The sequence below is a fragment of the Capra hircus genome, chromosome 23 (genome assembly GCF_001704415.2).
Source record: "Capra hircus breed San Clemente chromosome 23, ASM170441v1, whole genome shotgun sequence".
Classification (NCBI taxonomy): Eukaryota; Metazoa; Chordata; class Mammalia; order Artiodactyla; family Bovidae; genus Capra; species Capra hircus.
This window is the reverse complement of record NC_030830.1, coordinates 20,468,318-20,487,596: the sequence shown is the minus strand read 5'-3', so window position 1 is coordinate 20,487,596 and position 19,279 is coordinate 20,468,318. Positions and strand designations below refer to the sequence as shown.

The following is a 19,279-nucleotide window of genomic DNA, read 5'->3' as shown; positions in this document are numbered from 1 at the left end:
AACTAATTTCAAAAAATAAATCTTTTAAGATACTATCTAAAGAACATTGACAATTTTGTACATGTGTGTTTAGAAGGTGGTGTGCTATTGATTGTCTTTCAACAGCAACAGAAGCATAGTCTCCATGGCTCTTCTCTCTCCAGGGAATGTCTTCCTCTCTAATATACTGATAGGAAGTTGTCTGGGAAGAACTCCAGAGGTGTGTGCAGAGTAAGCAAGCTAACCACCATCCATCTGAAGAGACTTGAGCCATGAGATTACAGGAAAAAGGGAGCCAACAAATTGCACACATGGGGTTCCTCCACTGCTTGTCCAGGATCTGTGATCATGATTGAACTTCTCATCAAAATCCCCAAGAATGTCCACAGCTGGACTGTCATTCTTTCTGGAAAGTAGTACTTTGCTGTTTAGGTGGGGGAAGGAAAAGAAAATCCATTTTAAAAGTTGAAGAAATCCAGAGTTACCTGCCTTAAACAGTGAAAAAAAAAGCAGTTTTTCATGTATAAACTGACATTGATTCTTAATTATGGAATAATTCCCGGCTTCGTCTCTTTGCAGATATAAATCCTTTTATCCTCATCTTGATTAAGAACAGAAATGTGAAAGGGAGCGAGACCAGTTTCAGTGTGGTATCTGCTCGGAAATAGTTGGTTTTTCTTGTAACATAAATACACAAGAAAATATTATTACATTGTAGAATTACATCAAGCAAAGTGAGGCCACTCACATGCTGTCTTTTCCCCAGGAGATGTTGGATCTTTCAAAAGCACAGTTGTTTTACACTTTACTGAATAATAGAAGAAATTTAGCCATGTAAGGTCAATATCAATTTTGGTGCATCATAACACTCAGGGTTTTAATTTTACCACCAAAATGCGTGGACAGATAGAAAAATGCTAACCAGTGTGACCACCAAGATCAGTTTCTTTCTTTTGCTACAATTCTGGAAATAATTATCATTCTCTGTGCAAAACACATGAGAGTTTTGTCTTGGCCAAAATTTAAAATGCAACTGATTATTACTACGGATGCCAAAGAAAATAAGCCACTTATTCTCTCTAAACTGGACTGTGCAATAATTGCCTGAGAGATGCTACAAAGGTGAAGGATTCTTAGAAGTAAGTTTAATTTTCTTGCTAGGATACTTAAGGGAGATCAGTATTGTCATTGGATGGTTTTGTTGGTTATTTATTTGTTTTTAAGCAACTTGTTTAGATTCAATCTCCAAGATAAGTGACTGCACCTGTTTTGAAGACCTCAAAACTGACCATTTAGAGGTACAAATTCTCATAACTGTGTTTCTTAATCTTTGCAAATTAATAGTGTAAAGACACTCATAAATTCAACATAACTTACTTTAGGGAAGGTCACTGCATTGCATTAGTGGCTGAATTCATGAACTCTTGTAATAAAACTACACTAAAGCATATGAACTATTCATGTCATATACAGTAGAGCTTGCTTCTTGGGGATTGTAAATAGAATTTCCTGGAGAGCATATTCATAAAATAGCAGACCTGTGATTCAAATGCGGAGATTTCTGAAGTTTTCCTCCACACTTTTTAGATCAGTAATTATTTGCTTCACAGAAAAACAATGAATATTAATGATAATTATCTCTAACCCTTCATTTTTGAAAATCCTAACAATTCCTATTTTGTTCCATGTTTGGAATTCTATAGGCCTTGTTTCTCAGACTCTTGCTCACTCAGTGTATTTGGCAATATTTTTCTTTTTTATCTATCATCTATCCTGTACGAATACATGTAACAATCATCTTACCTTCCATTTCTTTGGTTTTTCATACTATGCACGTTGACAGCCCATGTATTTTGTTTTCAGAGAATTTGAGATACTTCTCACATCTGTTCTGGATTATGCTCTAATGTCTATTCTCATTTCAATTCAGTTCAGTCAATCAGTCATGTCAGATTTTTTGTGACACCATGGACTGCAGCACGCCAGGCTTCCCTGTCCATCACCAACACCCAGAGCTTGCTCAAACTCATGTCCATCAAGTCAGTAATGCCATCCAACCATCTCATTCTCTGTCATCCTCTTTCCTTATGCCTTCAGTCTTTCCCAGCATCAGGGTCTTTTCCAGTGAGTCAGTTCTTCAGATCAAGTGGCCAAAGTATTGGAGTTTCAGCTTCAGCATCAGTCCTTCCAATGAATATTCAGGACTGATTTCCTTTAGGATTGACTGGTTTGATCTCCTTGCAGTCCAAGGAACTCTAAAAGTCTTCTCCAACAACACAGTTCAAAAGCATTAATTCTTTGGTGCTCAGCTGTCTTTATAGTCCAACTCTCACACCCATACATGACTACTGGAAAAACCATAGCTTTGACTAAACGGGCCTTTGTTGATAAAGTAATGTCTCTGCTTTTTAGTAAGCTGTCTAGTTTTGTCATAGCTTTTCTTTCAAGGAGCAAGTGTCTTTTAATTTCAGGGATGCAGTCACCATCTGCAGCGATTTTGAAGCCCAGAAAAATAGTCTCTCACTATTTCCATTGTTTCCACATCTATTTGCCATGAAGTGATGGGACCAGATGCCATGGTCTTATTTTTATGAATATTAAATTCAGCCAACTTTTTCATTTTCCTCTTTCACCTTAATCAAGGGGCTCTTTAGTTCTTCTTCACTTTCTCCCATAAGGGTGGTGTCATCTGCATATCTGAGGTTATTGATATTTCTGCCAGCAATCTTGATTCCAGCTTGTGCCTCATCCAGCCCAGCATTCCACATGATGTACTCTTCATATAAGTTAAATAAGCAGGATGACAATATACAGCCTTGATGCACTCCTTTCCCGATTTGGAACCAGTCTGTTGTTCCATGTCCCCCTCTAACTTGCTCCTTGACCTGAATACAGATTTCTCAAGAGGCAGGTCATGTGTGTTGGTATTCCCAATTCCATTCACCATTGCAACGAAAAGAATAAAATACTTAGGAATATATCTACCTAAAGAAACTAAAGACCTATATATAGAAAACTATAAAACACTGATGAAAGAAATCAAAGAGGACACTAATAGATGGAGAAATATACCATGTTCATGGATCGGAAGAATCAATATAGTGAAAATGAGTATACTACCCAAAGCAATTTACAAATTCAATGCAATCCCTATCAAGCTACCAGCCACATTTTTCACAGAACTAGAACAAATAACTTCAAGATTTGTATGGAAATACAAAACACCTCAAATAGCCAAAGCAATCTTGAGAAAGAAGAATGGAACTGGAGGAATCAACTTGCCTGACTTCAGGCTCTACTACAAAGCCACAGTCATCAAGACAGTATGGTACTGGCACAAAGACAGACATATAGATCAATGGAACAAAATAGAAAGCCCAGAGATAAATCCACACACATATGGACACCTTATCTTTGACAAAGGAGGCAAGAATATACAATGGAGTAAAAACAATCTCTTTAACAAGTGGTGCTGGGAAAACTGGTCAACCACTTGTAAAAGAATGAAACTAGATCACTTTCTAACACCGTACACAAAAATAAACTCAAAATGGATTAAAGATCTAAATGTAAGATCAGAAACTATAAAACTCCTAGAGGAGAACATAGGCAAAACACTCTCAGACATAAATCACAGCAGGATCCTCTATGATCCACCTCCCAGAATACTGGAAATAAAAGCAAAAATAAACAAATGGGATCTAATTAAAATTAAAAGCTTCTGCACAACAAAGGAAAATATAAGCAAGGTGAAAAGACAGCCTTCTGAATGGGAGAAAATAATAGCAAATGAAGCAACTGACAAACAACTAATCTCAAAAATATACAAGCAACTTATGCAGCTCAATTCCAGAAAAATAAACGACCCAATCAAAAAATGGGCCAAAGAACTAAATAGACATTTCTCCAAAGAAGACATACGGATGGCTAACAAACACATGAAAAGATGCTCAACATCACTCATTATTAGAGAAATGCAAATCAAAACCACAATGAGGTACCACTTCACACCAGTCAGAATGGCTGCAATCCAAAAATCTGCAAGCAATAAATGCTGGAGAGGGTGTGGAGAAAAGGGAACCCTCCTACACTGTTGGTGGGAATGCAAACTAGTACAGCCACTATGGAGAACAGTGTGGAGATTCCTTAAAAAATTGCAAATAGAACTACCTTATGACCCAGCAATCCCATTGCTGGGCATACACACTGAGGAAACCAGAATTGAAAGAGACACATGTACCCCAATGTTCATCGCAGCACTGTTTATAGTAGCCAGGACATGGAAACAACCTAGATGTCCATCAGCAGATGAATGGATAAGCAAAGCTGTGGTACATATACACAATGGAGTATTACTCAGCCGTTAAAAAGAATTCATTTGAACTCAGTTCTGATGAGATGGATGAAACTGGAGCCGATTATACAGAGTGAAGTAAGCCAGAAAGAAAAACACCAATACAGTATACTAACACATATATATGGAATTTAGGAAGATGGCAATGACGACCCCTGTATGCAAGACAGGAAAAAAGACACAGATGTGTATAACGGACTTTTGGACTCAGAGGGAGAGGGAGAGGGTGGGATGATTTGGGAGAATGGGAATTCTAACATGTATACTGTCATGTAAGAATTGAATCGCCAGTCCATGTCTGACGTAGGGTGCAGCATGCTTGGGGCTGGTGCATGGGGATGACCCAGAGAGATGTTGTGGGGAGGGAGGTGGGAGGGGGGTTCATGTTTGGGAACAGCATGTAAGAATTAAAGATTTTAAAATTTAAAAAATAAAAAAAATTTAAAAAAAATAAATAAAATAAAATAAAAGGCTTAAAAAAAAAAAAAAAGAATTTTCCACACTGTAGTGATCCACACAGCCAAACGTTTTGGCATAGTCAATAAAGCAAAAGTAGATGTTTTCTTGCTTTTTGAGTGATCCAGCAGATATTAGCAATTTGATCTCTGGTTTCTCTGACTTTTCTAAATCCAGCTTGTATATCTATCTCAATTCCATGTTTATATATATCCTTGCAATGAATGTGGTATTTTCAGACTCTGTGTGTTCTTTACACAGAAAGAAAACTTGTTACACAATTTATTTTGTGTAATTTTACTATTTCTCTATATTAAAAAAATCAGTGTCAAAGTGCTCATTTTACCTAGTTTGTTGTATTTTTATGATTATGATCTGACTTTCTTTCCCACTGGAAGAAAATAGGAATGACCAAGAGCGGTGACTCACAATTAAGCAATGAAAGGAGCAAATGCTAGCACTCTGGCAGGTTTCATCCTACTGGGCTTTTCTGACCAGCCCCACCTGGAGATGCTTCTCCTTCTTGTCGTCTCTATCATATCCATTCTGACACTGATGGGGAACACAGCGATCATACTGCTCTCATACTTTAACCCCAAACTCCACACACCCATGTATTTCTTCCTCTCCAATCTCTCCTTCCTGGACCTCTGTTTCACCACCGGTATTGTCCCACAGATGCTTTGGAATCTCAAGGGGCCTGACAAGACCATTAGCTACACTGGCTGTGTGATCCAGCTGTATGTTGCTCTGGGGCTGGGCTCCACGGAGTGTGTCCTGCTGACTGTTATGGCCTATGACCGCTTCAATGCTATCTGTCGACCCCTCCACTATGGAGTGATCATGTACCCAAAGCTTCTCCAGCAACTAGCAGCTCTGGCCTGGATCAGTGGCTTTGTGGGGTCCATGGTTCAGACCATCCTTGTTTTCCAGTTGCCTCTCTGCAGCCATCACATGGTGGATGACTTCATGTGTGAAGAGCCTGCCCTGATTAAGACTGCCTGTGTGGACACAACCTTCCTGGAAAATGAGCTCTCCATAGCTTCTGTCCTCTATGTGGTGATACCTCTGGGGCTTATTCTGGCCTCCTATGGCTGCATTGTTCGGAGTGTGCTGAGGATAAAATCCACTGAAGGCAGGAGGAAAGCATTTGGGACTTGTGGGTCCCACCTAATTGTTGTGGTTTTGTTTTTTGGGACTCTAGCTTCCATTTACATTCAACCCAAGAGCAAATACACACAGAAGTACAGTAAATTCCTTACCCTCTTCTACACTAGTGACACCCTCACTTAATCCTTTGATCTACACCTTGAGAAACAAAGAAGCTAAGTGGGCGCTAAGAAGGTTGCTGGGAAGAAACCCAAGTTAGGGAGAAATGTGAAATATCCTCATACAATCCCTCAGATATTAAGGACTTTTAGCATCATCTAATTTTGGTTTTTCCTTTTGTTTGTAAAGATCACAGCTAAATCTCCAGAATAAAATGGTATGAAATTTTCTTTCATCCTGAAGCTGCCTACTGTAAATCCTTCTCAGATTCTTTTCCAGAAATATTATATCTCTTTTTTCTTTTGGCTGTTTTCTAAATATGCTATGAAGAAATAAATAAACATTTATAGTGGTGCATATGTATATGTATTATAATTTTCCAAATCCTGGAGTTATTGCTCTAGAGATTAATTAATGGCAGGGTGGATATGTTCATGACAGATCTATTTTCTCATCGCAGAAGAAATCACCTGCCTCTTAGAAACAGAACTTTCTTGAGAACTTTCTATTGTTCTCCAGATCTCTCATTCAGTATTTCCACAGGCTGTAACTGTTCTGTCTGTTGTTTACATACAACATAAAAGTCCACTGGAAAATCAACAATTACCTAACAGTTTTTCTTTTGGGGGTTTACTGATTCTTGTTCATTTACTAGAGGCATCTGGGACTAAGTACATCCAGGGATTTTTCTGATCTCTCCCACCCACAGAGAAAGCTTCCAAGAGATATGAGCCATGAGACCGAGTATTTCTCATTTATATATCTCTTGTCCTCACATAATGGCTCTCAATCTCTTTTGATCAATTCTTTAATTCTCTATCTGGAATCTCAGCAAATATGCATTAGAATTTTAAGTATTGTCATTTAATTCAAATATGTATATTTTTCGCAATATATAGATTTCTTTACCAAGACATATGTTTGGCCTCCTATGTGTTATTCACTTTTATGGATATCATAACTTTGGAAAATAATTCTCTTCATATTGAATATAAAGTTTTTCTATTCTAATAACATAGTTTCAGAACAGGCAATGGCACCCCTCTCCAATACTCTTGCCTGGAAAATCCCATGTATGAAGGAGCCTGGTAGGCTGCATTCCATGGGGTCGCTAGGAGTCAGACACTACTGAGCGACTTCACTTTCACTTTTCACTTTCATGCACTGGAGAAGGAAATGGCAACCCACTCCAGTGTTCTTGTCTGGAGAATCCCAGGGACGTGGGAGCCTGGTGGGCTGCCGTCTATGGGGTCGCACAGAGTCGGACAGGACTAAAGCGACTTAGCAGCAGCAGCAGCAATAAGGTACTTTAAAATTTTGGTAATATGTTCAGTATAAAAATATTGACCTTATTTTACCCATTTCCACATAGTTACTTGTTTATAAAATATTATCAATAGTTTATTGGCTTTAATTCTAGAACCTGCTTAGATACACTTGCAACATGCTATGGCTTTATAGTCTGTTTTTTTCTTAAATAGAGACTTCCCTGGTGGTCCAGTGGTTAAGACTGCCTGCTTCCAAAGCAGGACGCATGGTTTGATCCCTGGTTGGGGAGCTAATTTCCCCGGTGCTGTGTGCTACTGTCAAAAAAATTAATTCTTTTAATAGAGATTAATTCCTAGATCATTTTAACAAAGATAAATTCTTTCTGGCTATTAAGAAGTAGAATAAATTAGTAAAGAAAAGCAACTATATTGGAGAAGAAAGTATATGATTTAGTCAGAGGCATTGATAAGGTTAACAAGTGGTGTCTAAGTAAACTTTCTATATCTCTGTTCATAGATAAAATTTTATTGACATTAATAATTAAAACTGGTTATATTCAAATCAAATTACTTCACTGATTGATTAGGACAGGTAAATGCTTACTAAGCAATAAGATTACCCAAATCATTTAAAATCTTATAATTTTAAGTATACAATACATTTTTTAAATCTATTGAAAATGATATCCTTATGTCCATATTAGGATAGAACATTAATACTTTCCATATATTCTTTTTGTATATAGTAGAGTAATTTAAAAAATAAGATAAGTCTATAAGAAGATGCAATGTAAAGAATACAAAAAAGATATACCATGTGAATACTAGCTGAAAAAGAAGGCTGGCATGATCTTACTAGTATCAGAAAGGGTAGCCTTTAAGGGAAGAACTATTATTAGGAACAAGGAGAGACACTGCATAATGTAAACTGTTTAGTTAACTTGAAAACTATAATAATCTTAAATTAATATGCTTTCTATCAAATAACTTCAAAATATGAAGCAAAACCTAACAAGTAAGAAAGGAAATTGGCAAATTCATAGCCAGAATTAGATGGAAAATTGGTAGAAGATATACAAACATAAATGAATAAGGATATAGAAAATTTAAACAGCACAGCAAAAATTACAAAATAAATATAGTGAAACCACTGAAGGTGTAAAGACATACAAAAAATTTTCAGGCACACACAGGACATTTATAAAACATTGACCATATATTGAATTATAAATGAATACATTTCAGAAGTTTAAAAGCATAAGAGCATTTTGGCTAAAAAAAAAATAAAATGAGGCCAGAAATCAGAAACACGGTGAACAAAGTATTAGTGCTCTTAATTTGTAAAACTTTCAAATAATGGAAAATGGTATAGAATAATTTAAAATAAACCCATGTATGTTAACAAGCACTTTAAAATTATCAATATCATGCCAATTTTGTTTCATCTATTTAGTCAACTAAACTGTCCTGCCTAACCTCCCCTTTTCCCTCTGCACAGGTTTGTCCTGGCAAGTTCTGAAATTGCGCTTATCAAGCTAGAGGCACAGGGGAAGATGCACAAGATGGAAGGCAGGAACTCAGCTCACCCGTACCCCACTGCAAGGTCTCAGACGGGAGCAGGCTGAAGCTCAGGAAACACAGAATCTTTATGTGTAGATTAACTGTCACTTGACAGCGGACATTTTAATTACTAATGTGAAAATACTTTATTACTATAAGTGGACACTTTTACCATTTGTAAATGACCAAAAAAATTATAGCACACTCTGAAGCTATAAACCAGGACCAAGGAAAGAATGCCACATGGTACAAGCAAGATGAATAAAGGAATAAAAATACTGTTGTGTTTTAACCACATCCCATGAGTAACCTCACCATTAATATATCAGTGGGTAAACATGCACTGAGTTTTGCTAGGTGCCAGGTACTCAAGTACGTCACGTGTGGTACCTCGCTTATCGCCTTCCACCCTAGGAACTTGAAACTGTTCTTTCACTCACTATAGTTTAGAAATCTTTACCTGCTAGAAGTTCAATAGCTTGCCCTGGGAATTAGAACTTAAGTTAGTCAGAATCTGGAGTCCCATGACCTTATCGAATATGAAATACTCTCCTTGGGATCGTAGGAAGCCCCACCTCCTTAGCATAATATACATCAGTCCCTTTGTGATATGGTCCTTTTTTAAATCTTCCAAGTGTATTTCTTGTCATTTCCTAACATACTCCCTTATAATAGAGTACCTGAATTTCCTAAAAGATCCCCTTTTCTCATATTTTTATTAATTAACACATGAAAGACACATTTGTGAAAGATGAGATTTAAGTTGGACTTTGAAAAGTAGATGCAATGTAATTTCCATGAATTTAATGAAAGGAAAAAATATTTGGAAACAGCTGGGTACGTACTGATTGAACATAAGATGAATATTGTGAAAGATAAGAGTAAGAATATGGAGAATCATATTTGGTGCTATGAACCAGTCCATCCTAAAGGAAATCAGTCCTGGGCGTTCATTAGAAGGACTGATGTTGAAGCTGAAACCCCAATATTTTTGCCACTTAATGCAAAGAGCTGACTTACTTGAGAAGACCCTGATGTTGGGAAAGATTGAAGGCTGGAGGAGAAGGGGACGACAGAGGATGAGATGGTTGGATGGCATTACCGACTCAATGGACTTGAGTTTGGGTGGACTCCGGGAACTGGAGATGGGACAGGGAGGCCTGGTATGCTGCGGTTCATGGGGTCACAGAGTCGGACACGACTGAGCGACTGAACTGAACTGAGACTCTTACTCGGTGTCAAAAAAGAAACAAAAGACCCCAAATAGAGGCAGCTGTTCTCAGACCACTGCAGCAAAACAAGACCAACTCCCTAATTTAAATACAACCTCTCCGAGGAATGTAGTCTTAATCAGGCTGCAATTTTCTAGTCAGCACCAGTGAGGTAATCTGACACGTAGACCCAGACCATCCCTCACATGCAGGTGACCTAAGCCTGAAACATTCCACTCTTTCCCCTTCTGCCTAGAAATTCCTCCTGTTTTGTATAGCTGGTATTGGAATGCTGCCCAACTCATGACTCTTTCAATAAAAATAATTAGATCTTCAAATTTACTAGGTTGAATTTTTGGATAGACAACTTCACCATATGAACTTTATTATCAAATTGTATTATAATTATGCATGTATAATACATGCAAGTATTATTCTATACATATACTTATATCCATTGTAAAAATACTGCACCCAAGGGATCATTTCACACAAAGAAGAATATACATCATGTGTTTTAAAAGCAACTATAAAAAAATGCCAGTTCTTCAAGAAGTAGTAACAATGTTATATGTGTAACAATGAATCTTTCCTGATATGAAAACTTTATTTTTAGCCACTTCATAGAAAAGTTCGTGAATTTGCAATAGCCTCTCCCCTTTTATGCTAGACTCCACTTCTTCCCCAGCATTTCCTATTACCCAGAAGTCTATAGATCTATTCTTGGATCTTCATTAATTGTGTGTAAACTTCAAGCATGTATTTCCAGATATATGCATGTCTCCATACTATGTTCAAAACTGAGTTTAACTAATACAAATTTTAATAAACTAATTTCAAATATAAATCTTTTAAGATAATATCTAAATAACACTGACAATTTTGCACATGAGTGTTTAGAAGCAGTGTTTGCAATTGATTGTCTTCTAGCAGCAACAGGAAGCACATGTCTCCTGTGGCTATTCCTCTCTCCAGGGACCTGTCTCCCTCTCTAATATAATGATTGGAAGTTGCCTCGGAAGAATTCCAGAGGTATGTGCAGAGTAAGCAAGCATATCTATTTGAAGAGACTTGAGTCCATGAGATTTACAGGAAAAAGGGAGCCAACAAACTGCACACATGGGGTTCCTCCACTGCTTGTCCAAGATCTGTGATCATGATTGAACTTCTCATCAAAATCCCCAAGAATGTCCACAGCTGGATTGTCATTCTTTCTGGAAACTAGTACTTTGCTGTTTAGGTCGGGGTGGGTGGAGAGGGAGGGGCAGAAAATCAATTTAATAGTTGAGGAAATCCAGAGCTACTTGGCTTTAGCAGTGAACAAAAGCAGTTTTTCATGTATAAACTAAAATTTATTCTAAATTATGGAATACCTTCCAGCTTTGTCTCTTTGCAGATATAAATCCCTTTATCCTCCTTTTGATTAAGAACAGAAATATGAAAGGGAGTGAGACCAGTTTAAGTGTGGTGTCTGCCTGGAAATTGTTGGTTTTCTTGTAACATAAATACACTAAGGAAATATTATCACACTGTAGAATTACATCAAGCAAAGTGAGGCCACTCACATGCTGTCTTTTCCCCAGGAGATGTTGGATCTCTCAAAAACACAGTTGTTTTACACTTTACTGAATAATAGAAGAAATTTAGGCAGGTAAGGTCCAATGTCAATTTTGGTGCATCATAACACTCAGGGTTTTAATTTTACCACCAAAATGCATGGCGGATACAAAATGCTAACAAATGTGACCACCAAGATCAGTTTCTTTCTTTTGCTATAATTCTGGAAATAATTATCATCCTCTATGCAAAACACATGAGAGTTTTGTCTTGGCCAAAATTTAAAATGCAACTGATTATTACTGTGGATGCCAAAGAAAATAAGCCACTTATTCTCTCTAAACTGGACTGTGCAATAATTGCCTGAGAGGTGCTATAAAGGTGAAGGATTCTTAGAAGTAAGTTTAATTTTCTTGCTAGGATACTTAAGGGAGATCAGTATTGTCATTGGATGGTATTGTTGTTTATTTGCTTGTTTTTAAGCAACTTGTTTAGATTCTATCTCCAAGATAAGTGACTGCACCTGTTTTGAAGACCTCAAAACTGACCCATTTAGAGGTACAAATTCTCATAACCTGTGTTTCTTCGTCTTTGCAAGTTAATAGTGTAAAGACACTGATAAATTCAACATAACTTGACTTTAGGGAAGGTCACTGGATTGCATTAGTGGCTGAATTCATGAACTCTTGTAATAAAACTACACTAAAGCATATGAACTATTCATGTCATAGTAGGGTAGAGCTTGCTTATTGGGGATTGTAAATAGAATTTCCTGGAGAGCATATTCATAAAATAGCAGACCTGTGATTCAAATGGGGAGATTTCCAGAAGTTTTCCTCCACACATTATTAGATCAGTAATTATTTGCTTCAGAGAAAAACAATGAATATTAGATGATAATTATCTCTAACCCTTCATTTTTGAAAATTCTAACAATTCCTATTTTGTTCTATGTTTTCGAATTCTATATGCCTTGTTTCTAAGACTCTTGCTCACTCAGTGTATTTGGCAATATTTTTCTTTTATATCTATCATCTATCATGTATGTGTATGTGTAACAATCATCTTACTTTCCATTTCTTTGGTTTTTCACACTATGCACATTGATGGCCTGTGTATTTTGTCTTCAGAGAATTTGGGATACTTCTCACTTCTGTTCTGGGTTATTCTCTAAAGTCTATTCTATGTTTATATATTTCCTTGCAATGCATTTGGTGTTTTCAGACTCTGTGTGTCTCTTTGTAACAAGACAACCTATTATACAATTTATTTTGCATACGTTTACTCTGTCATTTCTCTATATTAAAAAATCAGTGTCAAAGTGCTCATTTTACTTAGTTTGTTATATTTTTTTGGTTATGATATCTGACTTTCTTTCCCACAGGAAGAAAATAGGAATGACCAAGAACGGTGACTCACAATTAAGCCATGAAAGGAAGCAAATGCTAGGCACTCCGGCAGGTTTCATCCTACTGGGCTTTTCTGACCAGCCCCACCTGGAGATGCTTCTCCTTCTTGTCGTCTCTATCATATACATTCTGACACTGATGGGGAACACAGCGATCATACTGCTCTCATACTTTAACCCCAAACTCCACACACCCATGTATTTCTTCCTCTCCAATGTCTCCTTCCTGGACCTCTGTTTCACCACCAGTGTTGTCCCACAGATACTTTGGAATCTCAAGGGGCCTGACAAGACCATTAGCTACACTGGCTGTGTGATCCAGCTGTATGTTGCTTTGGGGCTGGGCTCCACGGAGTGTGTCCTGCTGACTGTTATGGCCTATGACCGCTTCAATGCTATCTGTCGACCCCTCCACTATGGAGTGATCATGCACCCAAAGCTTCTCCAGCAACTAGCAGCTCTGGCCTGGATCAGTGGCTTTGTGGGTCCATGGTTCAGACCATCCTTGTTTTCCAGTTGCCTCTCTGCAGCCTTCACATGGTGGATGACTTCATGTGTGAGGAGCCTGCCCTGATTAAGATTGCCTGTGTGGACACAACCTTCCTGGAAAATGAGCTCTCCATAGCTTCTGTCCTCTATGTGGTGATACCTCTGGGGCTTATTCTGGCCTCCTATGGCTGCATTGTTAGGAGTGTGCCGAGGATAAAATCCACTGAAGGCAGGAGGAAAGCATTTGGGACTTGTGGGTCCCACCTAATTGTTGTGGTTTTGTTTTTTGGGACAATAATTTCTGTCTACATCCAACCCAAGAGCAAATACACACAGAAGTACAGTAAATTCCTCACCCTCTTCTACACTGTAGTGACACCCTCACTTAATCCTTTGATCTACACCTTGAGAAACAAAGAAGCTAAGTGGGCGCTAAGAAGGTAAGTGGGAAGAAATTCAAGCTAAAGAGAAATGTGAGCCATCCTCATCCAGTCCTTCAGATGCTGGGAATTTTTAACATCATCTACTTCTGGTTTTTCCTTTCACTTATGAGGATCACAGCTAAATCTCCTGAATAAAATGATGTGAACTTTTTTTTCAATGACATCTTGAAGTTACCAATTCTAAATTCTTCTTATTCTCTTCTCAAAAATGTTTGTCTCCTTTTTTCAACTATTTTGTAAAGATTCTATGAATAAATAAACATTTATATTATGTGCTTATGTATTTGTATTATGCTTTCATAAGTCTGGAGTTACTGCTCTAGTGATTAACTAGTGACAGACACTGATTAATGATAATGATACTGTTATGACAGATCTGTTTTCTCATCACAGAAGAAATCTTCTGCCTCATCGTGGTAGAGCTCACATCATAGCTGCAGATATAGGGGTTTACCTGAGACCTTCCTATCGCTCTCCGGGTCTCAGCACTCAATAGTTCCTAGGCCAGATGTGTTCTGCACATAGTTTATATGAAAATGAAAAGGTTCACTGAAAGAGCCAGAATTACCTAAAATTTTTCTTATTTGGAGGACTGTTGATTTCAGTTCATTCACTAGAGGAATCTGGGAGTAAGTACATTTGGGATTTTTCAGATCTCCTCTACCCACAGGGAAAGCTTCCAATGGCTATGAGCCATGAGATGAGTATTTTTCTTTCATACATGTCTTGTCAGCACAAAATACCTCTCAGTCTCTTTTGATCAATTATTTAGCTTTATATCTGGAATCTAAGTATATACGCAAATAGAGCTTTAAGTATTGTCATTAAATGTGAATATTTAATTTGACAAAGTAAAGGAATATCTTTACAAAAAACGTCTTTTGTCTCTGATATGTTATTCACTTTTATAGATAATATAATTTTATAGAATTTGCAAAATTGTTTTTCCTCATATTGAATATAACATTTTTATCTGTTCCAATAACATTCTTTAAAATATTGATTTTCCCCATATATTCACAGTGATTATTTATTTATAAAATATTATCAAAATTCTTCAGTCAGTTCAGTTCAGCTCAGTTGCTCAGTCATGTCTGTCTCCTTGCAACTCCATGGACTGCAGCATGACAGTCCTGTCCATCACCAACTCCCAGAGTTTACTCAAACTCAGGTACATTGAGTTGGTGATGCCATCCAACCATCTCATCCTCTGTCATCCCCTTCTCTTCCCACATTCAATCTTTCCCAGCATCAGGGTTGTCATAGAACTGAGTCAGTTCTTCACATCAGGTGGCCAAAGTATTGGAGTTTTAGCTTCAACATCAGTCCTTCCAGTGAATATTCAGGGTTGATTTCCTTTAGGATGGACTGGTTGGATCTCCCTGCAGTCCAAGGGAATCTCAGGAGTCTTCTCCAACACCACAGTTTAAAAGCATCAGTTCTTCTGCGCTCAGCTTTCTTTATAGTCCAACTCTCACATCCATACATGACCACTGGAAAAACAATAGTTTTGACTAGATGGACCTTTGTTGGCAAAGTAGTGTCTCTGCTTTTTAATATGCTCTCTAGGTTTGTCATAGCCTTTCTTCCAAGAAGCAAGTGTCTGTTAATTTCATGGCTGCAGTTGCCAACTGCAGTGATTTTGGAGCTCAGAAAAATAAAATCTGTCACTGTTTCCACTGTTTCCCCATCTATTTGCCATGAAGTGAGGGGACTGGATGCCATGATCTTAGTTTTCTAAATGTTGGGCTTTAAGCCAACTTTTTCACTCTCCTCTTTCACTTTCATCAAGAGGCTCTTTAGTTTTTCTTCACTTTCTGCTGTAAGGGTGGTGTCATCTGCATATCTGAGGTTATTGAAATTTCCCCCGGCAATCTTGATTCCAGCTTGTGCTTCTTCCAGCCCAGCATTTCTCATGATGTACTCTGCATAGAAGTTAAATAAGCAGGGTGACAATATACGGCCTTGACATACTCCTTTTCCTATTTGGAACCAGTCTGTTTTTCCATGTCCAAATTCCTTTTCCTATTTGGAACCAGCCTGTTGTTCCATGTCCAGTTTTAACTGTTGCTTCTTGACCTGCATACCGGTTTCTCAAGAGGCAGGTCAGGTGGTCTGGTATTCCCATCTCTTGAAGAATTTTCCAGTTTATTGTGATTCACACAGTCAAAGGATTTGGCATAGTCAATAAAGCAGAAACAGATGTTGTTCTGGAACTCTCTTGCTTTTTCAATGGTCCAGAGGATATTGGCAATTTGATCTCTGGTTCCTCTGCCTTTTCTAAAACCAGCATGAACATCTGGAAGTTCACAATTCACATACTGCTGAAGCCTGGCTTGGAGAATTTTGAGCACTGCTTTACTAGCGTGTGAGATGAGTGCAATTGTGTGGTAGTTCGAGCATTCTTTGGCATTGCCTTTCTTTGGGATTAGAATAAAAACGGACCTTTTCCAATCCTGTGTCCACTGCTGAGTTTTCCAAATTTGCTGGCATATTGAGTGCAGCACTTTCACAGCATCATCTTTCAGGATTTGAAATAGCTCAACTGGAATTCCATCACCTCCACTACCTTTGTTCATAGTGGTGCTTCCTAAGGCCCACTTGACTTCACATTCCAGGACGTCTGGCTCTAGGTGAGTGATCACACCATCGTGATCATCTGAGTCATGAAGATCCTTTCTGTACTGTTCTCCTGTGTATTCCTGCCACCTCTTCTTAATATCTTCTGCTTCTGTTAGGTCCATACCATTTCTGTTCTTTATTGAGCCCATCTTTGAATGAAGTGTTTCTGTTATATCTCTAATTTTCTTGAAGAGATCTCTAGTCTTTCCCATTCTGTTGTTTTCCTCTATTTCTTTGCACTGATTGCTGAGGAAGTCTTTCTTATCTCTCCTTGCTATTCTCTGGAACCCTGCATTCAGATGAGTTTATCTTTCCTTTTCTCCTTTGCCTCTTGCTTCTCTTCATCAGGATCATCTAGATTCTTACTGGCCTTAATTCTAGAGCCTGGGTAGGCAGACTTGCAACATGTGATTCTTCTATAAGTGTGGCTTTTCAACATATTTAATAGAAGCTAATCCTAAGGAATCATTCAAGAAAGATAAGAAACTCTAGCTGAATATAATACAAAGTTAAATGGAATGGTCAAAAAATATTCAACCATATTGGAGAAGAAAAACAGGATGAAGTCAGAAGCCATTGATAAGGTAACTTAAGTGTTATCTCTGTAAACTGTATTTCTCTATTCATAAGACAAACTTTGGTTAGTATTAATTTGCGACCCTATGTTCTGTAGCCTGTCAGGCTCCTCTATGGAATTCTCCAGGAAAGAATACTGGACTGGGTAGCCTTTCCCTTCTCCAGAGGATCTTCCCAACCAGGGATTGAACCCAGGTCTCCTGCATTGCAGGCAGATTCTTCACTGTCTGAGCCACCAGGGAATCCCAATAATTATTATTATAGTAATGTTCAAAATAAATTATTTCATTTATGGTTTAGGGAAGCCAAAGGTCTAATAAGCAATATGATTACCCAAATAATTTAAATTCTTATTATTTCAAATAGACATCACATTTTAAAAAAAATAATAAAAATGACACTGTTATGCCCAGTATTGCATGTATTTCCTTTTCTTTGTGCTTATTTTCCTGGGGGTAAAGGGCTTGACATTTGCCTCCTCATTTGTCCATCTACTGAATAGCCTATGTTCAATCAAGTTCAGCATAGCTTCATCTCCTCTCTTGAACTTTCTTCCCAACAACTCCTCTCCCTTAGCCCCATAATAGTCACTTACATGCCCCTTCCACTATGTGTTTCCACCACTCTATAACTGCTATTTGAGCACTTACACTACCCCAAGGACAATTAATTGTTCATGTCTTCCTGAGCATAGTCTCAGACACAGACACAGAGTGAAGAATTTTATGAATGCTAAGCTTTACTCTGGCTGTCCATATATTCTGCGCATTGGCACATATTCTGTTTTCTGAAGTTAATTATGGATAAATCTCTCTTCCTCAAATATCTCAAATGTTATGGCTATTTTTCTCTCAATCTGATCATCATTATCAATTCCTGACAAAATATTCCTTGTTCTTTTTGTGGATGTACCACAGCTTAGCTTGTTCTTCTGAAAGGTCATCAAAAAAAATTCTAAACAACTTTTTCCACGAAAATGGCAGAAGAATGAAAAGGTTTTACCTCCATTCTTCTGGAGTCTATCCGTTCATTAGCATCATCTGAGCTTATGCTTATATATTTGTTCATAACACATTATTGTTTATTCTTCATTAACATTTGATGCTAGAATATAAAAAACAATAGTACACTTTTTGAGGCTCCAAATTATTATGAACAGCAAAGGTACTGGGGGCATTCATCAAAGAGTATGTATAAAATGTGTATTTTTGCATATACATGTACCCATGTACACTCACAGAACCACACACATTCAAATCCATACTGAATAGCATAGAAATGGGTATTCTGGATATATTCTATCTGGGTTCAGCTCCTAGTACAGCCATCTAAACTAGGTTCAAAATTAAAATTCTCTTAAATATCTGTTTCTTAATTTTCCCATTTATAAAAAGATGTGATAGTAATACCTCCCTATTTGGGTTGTAATGAAGAGAAAGTGGATTAATTCCCTTAAAAGCACATGGAAAAATTGCAAAGTACTTAATAAGCATTAGCTACAGCAGTACCTATATATAATACAGTCACACTGTCATAATAAATTTACCTCTTATCTTTCCGTATGCAGATCAAGAAGCAACAGTTAGAACCGGGCATAAAACAGTGGACTAGTTCAAAATTGGGAAAGGAGTACGTCAAGGCTGTATATTGTCATCCTGCTTAATTAACTTATATGCAGAGTAAATTATGCAAAATGCTGGTCTGGATGAAGCACAAGCTGAGAATCAAGTTTGCCAGGAGAAATATCAATAACCCAGATATGCAGATGACACCACCCTTATGGCAGAGGTTGAAGAGGAACTAAAGAGCCTACTGATGAGGGTGAAAGAGGAGAATGAAAAAGTTGGCTTAAAAGTCAATATTCAAAAAACAAAGATTATGGCATCTGGTCCCATCACCTCATGACAAATAGATGGGGAAACAGTGGAAACAGTGACAGACTTTATTTTCTTGGGCTCCAAAATCACTGCAGATGGTGACTGCAGCCATGAAATTAACAGACACTTGCTTCTTGGAAAAAAGCTATGACAAACCTAGACAGTGTATTCAAAAGGAGAGACATTATTTTGCAGACAAAGATCCATCTA

At 37.6% G+C, this 19,279-nt stretch overlaps 2 protein-coding genes across 2 annotated transcripts; both read left to right on the top strand.

Moving 5' to 3' along the window:
- Positions 5,292-6,082, top strand: LOC108633445 (putative olfactory receptor 2B8). The gene has a single exon (XM_018038694.1). The coding sequence runs from the start codon at positions 5,300-5,302 to the stop codon at positions 6,080-6,082; it is 783 nt and encodes a 260-aa protein (XP_017894183.1). The 5' UTR covers positions 5,292-5,299.
- On the top strand, positions 13,052-14,045 carry LOC108633427 (olfactory receptor 2G3-like). Its single transcript, XM_018038647.1, is given in 2 exon segments — positions 13,052-13,541; positions 13,544-14,045. Coding segments are annotated over 2 exon segments (942 nt in total). The 3' UTR covers positions 13,996-14,045.